General features: G+C 42.9%; 1 protein-coding gene across 1 annotated transcript in view; it reads left to right on the forward strand.

Moving 5' to 3' along the window:
- serpinf2a (serpin peptidase inhibitor, clade F (alpha-2 antiplasmin, pigment epithelium derived factor), member 2a) overlaps positions 1 to 10908 on the forward strand; it is an 18088-nt gene that overhangs the window by 4557 nt on the left and 2623 nt on the right. Inside the window, exons 2-7 of the mRNA XM_037687215.1 lie at positions 517 to 585; positions 775 to 1006; positions 6991 to 7134; positions 7240 to 7282; positions 8582 to 8727; positions 10161 to 10303. Of these exons, the coding sequence (XP_037543143.1) occupies positions 532 to 585; positions 775 to 1006; positions 6991 to 7134; positions 7240 to 7282; positions 8582 to 8727; positions 10161 to 10303 (762 nt within the window). The 5' untranslated portion in view covers positions 517 to 531. The remainder of the gene's footprint in view (positions 1 to 516; positions 586 to 774; positions 1007 to 6990; positions 7135 to 7239; positions 7283 to 8581; positions 8728 to 10160; positions 10304 to 10908) is intronic.

A 10908-nucleotide genomic window follows, 5' to 3' on the forward strand; every position in this document is an offset into this window, starting at 1 on the left:
ATAATAATAATAATAATAATAATAATAATAATAATAATAATAATAATAATAATAATAGTAATAATAATAATAAATAATAATAATAATAATAATAATAATAATAGTGATAATATGAAGAAGAAGAAGAAGAAGAGCAGTCAAATATCAGGCAGGATTTGACAAGAAGCTTGTTGATGGAGACACAAATAAAGACATCCTTAGGTCCAGGGAATATCTTCAAAGAGACGTTTTGTTAAAAATATCTGAAGCTGCATGTTGTAAGGATACAGAAAACAATCTAATTTTTCTGATATTTGTGCCTCGTTGGCACCGTTGCCTTCATGGAGTATTCATCAGTCACCAAGGAGAACACATTTCTAATTGGTTTAAGTTTGAGAAACCCTTTACAGACTGGAATTAAAAGTTGTGAGTAACTGTATGGAGTAGATTTACCGGTAAAGGTTTGTAATCCTAAGAACCGGAGAGGCTGCTGCTGTGATGAATCTGATCAATCATAGTCGGTGTTTCTGTTTTCAGGCTGCTGCTTTGGACATGAAGTCGTGTCTTCTTCTTCTCCTGCTTTGTCTCTGCCAACCGGTTCTGACTGTAAGAACAATTTTACGGTTTCCATGAACTAAAAGCTGGCAGTTGATTGGTTGTTTTAACTAGGGGTGAACATTACGGCTCCTAAAGAGCCGTCTCTTTTTGGTGAGCTGAGCCGAGCTGAAGCTTTAACTGTCATTTGTTTCATTTTATGAAACCGTCACAAAGCAAACTTTGCCTGTGTTTCGTCAGGACGAGCTCAGTACGGCAGCTCCAGAAGTTTCCAGCTCCACCGCTGAAGAGGAAAAGAAGAAGGTTCATGACTGTGGAGGAACATTCAGCCATGAGGACTACAAGGCGATCGGGGGCGCTGTAGAGCGACTGGGTTTAAAGCTGCTGGACAAACTTCCTGTCAGCCCACAGCAGCCCAACGTCATCCTGTCCCCGCTCAGCTTGGCCTTTGCACTCGCTCATCTCACCGTAGGTTTGTCAGACTCTGTTTCCTCTTTGAGCCAACTGTTTTACTTATCATTCTCATCTCCACATCACGCTGGGTCCAGTAATCCTCACAGCTCTCCAGAGGGGACGTCGACCCATAAACTCCAAGCATCTTTTTTTTTCATTCAACCTTTATTTCTACAGATTAGTCTCATTGAGCCTCGAGGACTCTTTTACAAGAGAGACCTGATTTTAACAAAGAGTGATGACAACAGGAGACAATCGTTTTATAAAAAAGCTTATCAACTGAGAAGAATAAAATGAAAGAAAATGGTTTAAAAAAACAACAAAAACAGCTAGAATGTTAGGCGGTGTAGAAAACTAAAAACAGGAACATGTCTGTGCTGGTTCTTGCGGGAACTTATCAGATTTTTGAAGCTTAGAGACTTAGAGAGGTCAAAGGTCGAGAGCTTCAGGTGTTTTTACAAGATATTCCAGGAAACAGGAGCGGAGTAGGAGAAGGTCCTTTTGTCTAGTTCAGTCCTCACTGAGGGAACACTGCAGGTAATGATGTCCTGAGAGCGCACGCTGTAGCTGCACTCACACAGAGACATGTAGGAGGAGATGTATGAAGGCAACAGACCAAAAAGTGATTTAAAGATGAAAATGTACCAGTGGGAGAGTCTGTGTGAAGTTAATGGTGACCAGTTAACCAGTGAATACTGGGTGCAGTGGTGGGTACTGTAGTTACAGCCAGTTCAAGATGCATTTGACTCCCATCACCCTTTGGAGCACAAGTTAGGAGTCATCAGGACTCTGTACCACAGAGCAGACAGCATCCCCACTAGCTCAGGAGCCAGGCAGAAGGAGAAATCCCACACAAGACAGGCTCTAGAGCAATGTGGATATCCTAACTGGGCCTTCCTGAAAGCAGAGAAGAAACCCAAACAGGACTCCAGTCAGCCAACAGGTGAAAAGGAGGAACCCAGACCCAGACCAGTGGTCATTCCATATGTTGAGGGAGTATCAGAGAAACTGAGATGTTTGTTTTCTAAACATAACGTCCCAGTGGCTTTTAAACCCCAAAATACATTAAAGACTGGTTCATCCCAAAGATCCAGTCCCCCGGCACAAACAGAGTAATGTTGTGTATGTTGTTCAGTGTCAGGAGGGTGATCAGTCTTACATCGGGGAAACTAAACAGCCACTGGCCAAAAGGATGGCCCAGCACAGAAGATCAACATCATCAGGCCAGGACTCTGAGGTCTACACTCATCTCCAGGCCAGCGGTCACTCTTTCAGGGATGAAGATGTTCACATCCTGGACAGAGAGGAACGATGGTTTGAGAGAGGAGTAAAGGAGGCCATCTTTGTGAAAAGAAACCATCCATCATTAAACAGGGGTGGAGCCTCCAGGTTCAACTGTCCCCCTCTTACAATGCTGTGATTGCTAGTATCACTCAGCCCTCTGCGAGTAGTAAACAGCCATCAGTGTGCTAATGATCCATTGTTAGGCTGATGGTCCTTCTTGAGCATGTGATCAGCTGGTTTTGGTTGTCAGCAGCAAGTCTGGAAGCTCAGTCCTCACTTCCTTCTACAGGTGTGCAGTGAAGAGCATCCTGTGCTCCAGCATCAACGTGTGGCATGGAGGCTGCACAGCTGCAGAAAGAAAAGCTCTGCAGAGAGTGGTGAAGGCTGCACAGAAGATGTTGGAGTCAGTCTCCCCACCATCACAGACATCTACACCTCCAGATGCAGGAAGAGGGCCACCTGCATCATGAAGGACCCCACTCACCCAGCACACACACTTTTTGACCCGCTCCCCTCAGGAAGGAGGTTGAGGAGCATTAAGTGTAGAACCACTAGACTGAGGAACAGCTTCTACCCTGAGGCTGTTAGACTCATGAATCTCTAACCAGAATAATCACTGTGAAAAATCACATCATGTTGCTGCTGATCTGTTTCAGTGTTGCTGCTGATCTATTTCATGTTGCTGCTGATCTGTTTCATGTTGCTGCTGATCTGTTTCAATGTGGCTGCTGATCTGTTTCATGTTGCTGCTGATCTGTTTCATGTTGCTGCTGATCTGTTTCATGTTGCTGCTGATCTGTTTCAATGTTGGATGTGTTCATGCGTGCACATCTGCTCACAGACTCATGTTCATGTTTGTGCTGATGTTCAATGTTTTATGTTATGAGTGCTTAGTGTATTTTTAGTTGATGTTTTTCTTAGTTCATATCTTAGATGTTATTACTGTTTTTCTTATACATTTTATTGTTGGATGTAACTGGGACCCTGTGGACATAATTTCGCTCCACCACATGTACCACATGAGGTGACAATGACAATAAAGAATCTCTGACTCTGACTCAACGACTACTGTCCGGTAGCCCTCACCTCCATCATCACAAAGTGTTTTGAGCAGCTGGTCCTAGTACACCTCAAATCCTGTCCCCCCCACCCTGGACCCCCAACAATTTGCATACCACCAGAACAGGAGCACAGAGGATGCAGTCTCCATAGCGCTGCACTCTGTTCTCTCACACTTGGATAACAAAAACACCTTTGCCCGGATGCTGTTCATAGATTTTAGTTCAGCATTCAACACAGTCATCCCCTCAAAACTCATCACAAAACTCACAGACTTGGGCATCAGTTCCCTCATGTGCAACTGGTTACTGGACTTTCTGACCTACCGACCCCAACATGTCCAGCTGGATAACCAATGCTCATCTACCATCACTATTAACACCGGTGTACCACAAGGCTGTGTGATGAGTCCCTTCCTCTACTCCCTCTTCACCCATGACTGCAAACCTGTTAGTTCCAATACCATCATTAAGTTTGCAGATGACACCACGGTAATCGGCCTCATAAAAAAACAACAACTATGAGACCGCTTATAGGTGTGACACCAACAACCTGCTGCTCAACACTGAGAAGACTAAGGAGCTCATCGTGGACTTCAGAAGGACCTCTGGCCCACATCCACCCATCTACATCAAGGGGATGGTGGTGGAGCGTGTGAACAGCTTCAAGTTCCTGGGTGTCCACATATCCGAGGATCTCACCTGGACGACCGGCTGTTCCAAGCTGGTCAAGAAAGCTCACCAGCGCCTTTTCTTTCTGAGGACTCTGAGGAAGAACCACCTGTCCTCAGACATCCTGGTGAACTTTTACCGCTGCACCATTGAGAGCATCCTGACCAACTGCATCACAGTCTGGTATGGGAGCTGCTCTGCCTCAGACCGGAAGGCGCTGCAGAGGGTGATGAAAGCCGCCCAACACATCACCGGAGCATCACTGGGCTGAAGTACTCACATACTTATATATATATTTTCTTTTATATAGTTTGTTTATACCCCTTTATATTTATAACCTGTTCATAGTCTGTACACTCGCAACATGTATATATTTATACTTTTAGTATATTCAAAGAAACTTACTGTATATTGTAATATATATCTACCAATTTCTTTTTTTTTTTTTTTTTTTGCTAAGCACTTCTGGATACATGCAAACTGCAGTTTGTTGCTTTGTACTTGTGACATGTGCAATGACAATAAAGTTGAATTCTATTCTATTCTATTCTATTCTATTCTATTCTATTCTACTGAAACATGTCAATAAGGTGCTATTTATATGACAGATTGTGTTGGAAGGCCTCAGACTGATGAAGTCTTTTGAAATGTTTCTTCAAAAAAGAAACTGTCCAGATGACATGATTCAACTTTTTTGTGATTTACTGATCTGGATGATTGAGCGTACTTACTCTTTTTCTGACGTTGGAGTCTTTCTCTGTGATGTATCCACACATACCATGATGATTTCTTGATGTTGCAACTAATCTGCTGCCTGGAAAAAGGTGCATTTTGGCAGCTAGCTACATTGATTTCCACACAGACTGGTTTGAGGTCAGATCATAATTGCCTAGTCTGTGGATTTTCTAACCATAAATGTCTCCAGAAACAAATATTTGGACCAAAAACAGACCGCTGTGTTTTCATGTGATTCTTGCAACATGCCCTGATGCAAGTCGCTGCTAAACCTGACGAGTCAATGTACAGTGAGGAAAACCAGTATTTGAACACCCTGCAACTTTGCAAGTTCTCCCACTTCGAAATCACGGAGGGATCTGAAATGTTCATCTTAGGTGCATGTCCACTGTGAGAGACATGATCTAAAAAATAAAAAAAACTCAGGAAATCACAATGTATGATTTTTTAATAATTTATTTGTGTGTTACTGCTGCAAACAAGTATTTGAACATCTGTGAACATCAGTGTTAATATTTGGTGCAGTGGTCTTTGTTTGCAGTTACAGAGGTCAGATGTTCCCTGTAGTTCTTCACCAGGTTCACTGCAGCAGGATTCTGGTCCATTCCTCCACAGATCTTCTCTAGATCAACAGGTTTCTGGTCTGTCACTGAGAAACACGGAGTTTGAGCTCCCTCCAAATATTTTCTATAGGGTTTAGGTCTGGAGACTGGCTAGACCACTCCAGAACCTTGATATGCTTCTTACGGAGCCACTCCTTGGTTCTCCTGGCTGTGTGCTTCGGGTCATTGTCATGTTGGAAGACCCAGCCACGACTCATCTTCAATGTTCTAACTGAAGGAAGGAGGTTGTTCCCCAGAATCTCTCACTACATGGCCCCGGTCATCCTCTCCTTAATACAGTGCAGTCGCCCTGTCCCATGTGCAGAAAAACACCTCCAGAGCATGATGCTTCCACCCCCATGCTTCACAGTAGGGATGGTCTTAATTCCACTCGCCGTGTTGGGAGGACGAAGAATGATGAATACCATCCCAAAAACACCAAAAAGTTCTATTTTGGTCTCATGTGACCACAGAACTTTCTCCCATGACTCCTCTGGATCATCCAGATGGTCATGGTCAAACTTCAGACAGGCCTGGACGTGTGCTGATTTAACCAGGGGAACCTTCCGTGCCATGCATGATTTAAACTATGACATCTTAGTGTATTACCCAAAGTAACCATGGAAACAGTGGTGCCAGCTCTCTTCAGGTCATGGACCAGCTCCTCCCGTGTAGTTCTGGGCTGGTTCCTCACCTTTCTTAGGATCACTGATACGCCTCGAGGTGAGATCTTGCATGGAGCCCCAGTCCGAGGGAGACTGACAGTCATGTTTAGCTTCTTTCATTTTCTAATAATTGCTCCAACAGTTGATCTTTTTTCTCCAAGCTGCTTGGCAATTGCCCCGTAGCCCTTTCCAGCCTTGTGGAGGTCTACAACTTTGTCTCTGGTGTCTTTGGGGCGGCTGTGGCTGAGTGGTTAGAGCAGTCGTCCTCCAATGTGAGAGTTGGGGTTTCGAATCCACCAGCAGTCACATGCCGAAGTGTCCCTGGGCAAGACACTGAACCCCTCATAGCCTCCGTTGTGTGTCCCATCAGTGATTGAATGTGATAAAGCTCTGATTAGTCTCTTTAGAATGATTTGTTCAATTGGCTTTGTAGGGATCTAGTATAGAGCTGTATGAATGGGTAAATGAGGACACAGATTGTTGTGTAAAGCGCTTTGAGTATCTTGAAATAAGATAGAAAGGCGCTATATAAGTACAGTCCATTTACCATTTGGACAGCTCTTTGGTCTTAGCCATGTCAGTAGTTGGAGTCTTACTGATTGTGTGGGGTGGACAGGTGTCTTTATGTAGCTAACCACCTCAAACAGGTGCTTCTCATTTAGAATAAGAAGTGGAATGGAGGTGGACTTTTTAGAGGTGGACTAACAGGTCTTTGAGGGCCAGAACTGTTGCTGATTGGCAGGTGTTCAAATACTTATTTGCAGCAGTAACACACAAATAAATTGTTTAAAAAATCATACATTGTTATTTCTGTATTTAAAATTTTTTTTTAGATTATGTCTCTCACAGTGGACATGTACCTAAGATGAAAATTTCAGACCCCTCCGTGATTTCTAAGTGGGAGAACTTGCAAAGTTGCAGGGTGTTCAAATACGTACACTCATTTTCCTCACTGTATCTGTTGGCTAAACAACGTGATTCTCTCAGGTGCTCACAACGAGACAGAGAAGCTTCTTCTGCAGAGCCTTCATGCCCAACACCTGCCATGTTACCATCATGTCCTGGGAAGCCTTCTACCTCATTTCAGCCACACATCGTTGGAGGTAGCAGCGAGAATGTACCTGAGACCAGGTTTGAGACAATGAGCACCGCTTTGTTGGTGATTGGTCGTCACATTTTCATACATTTGATGTAAATTTCATCTCCATATTCTGCATTTTTCTTTTTATTCACAAGGGTTTGAAGTGAAGACGTCTTTCATTGAGGAGTCTTTGGCCAGGTATGAGCTTTATTTAGGAAACTTTGGGAAAAAATGGGATTATTCATTTCAGAGTCCTCTTGTTCTGGAAGATAAAAACTTATTTGTAATTTGGCAGTGAAGAGAAATATCTTGAACAAACATGAGTTTTCTTGGTTGTGAGTCAAGTAAAGCCTTAACCCACACCCTAACCCAAGGAAGGCTGTTCAAGCCTCGTTTTGTGATTCTACAGCTTGCAGAAATGTTTGTGTAGAGCTGGACCCTCCTCTGAAGGTCCACCACAGCTGCTGTGTTTGGGATCATGGTCCTGTTGGATCCAGTTTGCTCCAAGCTTAAGCTGTTGGACTCCAAAAACCTTTGGTCTCCAGAGGAGTTCCTGGTCCATTCAGTGACTGATAGTAGCCTGAACCATCAGCCCTCCACCTCCGTGCTGACAGCTAGTGTTTGGCATTAAGGCCCAAGAGTCATATGATGGTCTCATGTCTCCAAAAGATGCTGGTCCAGAAGTCTTCTGGTTCCTTCAGACGAAACCTTCCAAACCTAAATCGAGTTGCTATATAATTTTTAGTGAGAAGAGACCATGACCTATGACCTTGAACCTGCTAGATCAGGGGTGTCAAACTCACTTACAAAAGGGGGTCAAAATTAAAACCTTTTTCAAACTAAGGGCCAATTTCAGAATCTAAATAAACAAATCAGATACCCAACATATTTCTTGGTCACAGGTTCCTCAACAAGAGATTGATTGGTCTCATTTGATGTTCTCTGCCGTGCTTTTGGTATCACAATCAAAGATTACTGGAAAAAAATGAAAGAGATAGAAGTATTTTACGTTTCACACATCATCTTGGGGGCCAGATAATCTATCAACTAGGGACACATTTGGCCTTGAGTATGACACATATGTGCTAGAGTCTGACATAGAGCTCATTCCTCTGAGCATTCCACAGTCTGACCTTCGGAGTGTCCTAAAGGTTTTCCACAGGTTTATCTGCAGAGTGGTGGACCCCGGAGAGTTTGGAAATGATAAAGTCTGAGCTGATGTCTCAGCAGCTTTGTGAACTGAGCTGTTTCTTGGTAGATGTTGATGGAAATGTTGGCCTCGAAGACAGTGGTGATGGCTTGAACTGGCACTGAATGGCATGAATGAGTTGGTTACAATCATTAAAATGACATAAAGTTGTACAAACTAAAGAGTACAAATAGTTTAAAGAGGTTAAAATAGATAGATATTTTTCCTACACCTACACCAACAAACAGAGCTATTCTGTCCTGACATCAATCACATTTATCTTTAATGTGGTGGTTTTTCTTTCTCAGATACCAATCACGGCCTTTCCCTCTGGTCTCTGTGGAAGAGGTCAACCAGTGGGTGGAGAACATTACCAATGGTCACATTCCCAACTTCCTGGAAAGTATTCCACATGGCATAGTGCTCATGCTCATGAATGCTGTTTACTTCAAAGGTGAATAATTTTACCAAACACTTCTCTGTTAGCGGCACACATCAGGAGGTTCACATCGGTAAATATTCCAGTAAAACATTAGGAGTAATGGAAAGTAGGGTTCAGCATCAGGTTTTTTTTTTTTGTCATATGCAAAAATCAACACAAGGTCAACAATACAATGAAATGCTCAGGACGAGAAGAACTGTCTCGACTCACCAAAAAAACAAACAAACAAAAAAACAGCAACAACAAATACAAAGCATGCAACAAAACTACAAAAACAAGGTGCCAAAAGTGAAAAAGAAATAAATCTCCAGCAGCACGGTCCTACTGGCAGAGTGGTTCTGATGACAATGTGGTTAACTTAGCAATGTGGCCCCATTTGACACCATGCTACTGTTAGCAGCGTGGTCTTGTTAGCAGTGTTAGCAAGTCTTGTTAGAAGGTCCCATCAGCAGCTTGATGATAAGGACCACAGCAGCTTCCCTCTCAGACTGTCTTCCAGAACTGGGTCCGGCAGACAGAGAACATCCAAGGTTTCCCCGTGGAACTGAACGGGTCCGTAGTTAGGTCCGTGCAGGCAGATGGAGGATCATGGAGACGGCCGCCATGACAGGTCTGAGCCCGAGGCTGGAAGGACTGAACTACATTGACAAGATCCACAATGGCAAAGCAGCGACACAGAAAACTCCACAAGTGTGTCACAGTCATACCCGTACTGTAGATGTGCAGTGTAGGGGCAAAAAAAGTTCAAACAAAAGAAACAGGAACAAAAAAGATTGAGTCGAAGCAGAGCTCCCGTCAGTGCTAACATTCTGCGGCACAGAGTCGATCGGATACAATTGTCATGTATCCATGTTGACACGAGGCTCTGCAGTACAACCTTGTTTATCAGGATGGCTGCACAACCTATGTTGTTGAGCTTGAAAGTATTCCTCTCTATTCCTGTGTTCTAATGGTCTGAATCAGACTCGTGGAGGTGACAGTTGCATCTTGAAAAGTTTACTTTAAGTTACACATGTAAAGTACAAACTCACCAGCCCTGGACCATCACCGCCTCTCCATGCGGTCACAAGTAATGGTGTCTAGCGTCAGTCGGTATACACATTTTCTTCAGAGCTTGGCCACACCTCTGCAGATGTCCTCATCAAAGCTCATGGAAAGTTATCACACTAAATCATGTGACAGCTCTCAGCCAATAAGATATTGCCATCTTGTGCTCTAAAAATGGTGGGGTCTGTTGGGATTTGTAGTCGTGGAATGAAAAATTACATTCTGTACCAAAAACTGAATTGGAAATCAGATTGTGTTTTAACACGATATCATACAATATAAAAATACAATAAGAAATATACATATCCGCACATTTCAGTAAGCTAATCTATTCTAATAAAAATATACTTCAAGTTTTTGTCTGCAGTTTGTGAGATGAGATTTCTTCTGTTTGTCAGGGGAGTGGAAGACCCAGTTTGACCCCCTGGTGACCTCAAAGGGGGTGTTTTATCTGGACAACCAGAACTCTGTTTCGGTGGACATGATGAAATCGGCCCAGTACCCTCTACGTATGATGGACGACTCAGACCTGCAGGCCCAGGTAACCCCAGCTTCACTGGGATGCCACTAACTACTAAACATGTCTGGCTGACTGCGTGAAAGAAGTCAGGATTCACACTTTACTGATTCTCTTCGCCTTTACTTCTTTCTTTATTGGGGTTTCACTTCATTTTGACTCTACCTCTGCAGACATCGTGCCATCGAAACCATTAAAACAAATCAGAATATTTAACTTATTCCAGATGTTACTGCTATCACTTTTCATTTTTTGTAGCATTTATTTTTTACCTTTACGCACTGAAATTAATGAACAAATTTCAAATCCTGTCAAAAGTTTGTGTTCTTTGAAAGCCAACTAGATTAACCTGAAAATGTAATTTAAACTTTAAATAGCTCAGAATCCACCCGACTGTCGTCACATTATCCAGCTTTTCATTTCTTCTGTTCCATTTTAAAATCAAACTGCAGTAGATTGGTATTTTCTCATTTCATAATGTGTTTCCATCAGTAGGGATGTCCATCATGGTGATATCACAGGTCACATGACTCCCTCTAACGAGTAACCTTTCAAAAGTTTGCTAAGTAAACTTTTCATACGCACACATCATTTTTACTGAATAAACAACATATACATGAAAATGTAGG

The sequence above is a fragment of the Nematolebias whitei genome, chromosome 14 (genome assembly GCF_014905685.2).
Source record: "Nematolebias whitei isolate Nwh7 chromosome 14, NemWhi1, whole genome shotgun sequence".
Taxonomy (NCBI): Eukaryota; Metazoa; Chordata; class Actinopteri; order Cyprinodontiformes; family Rivulidae; genus Nematolebias; species Nematolebias whitei.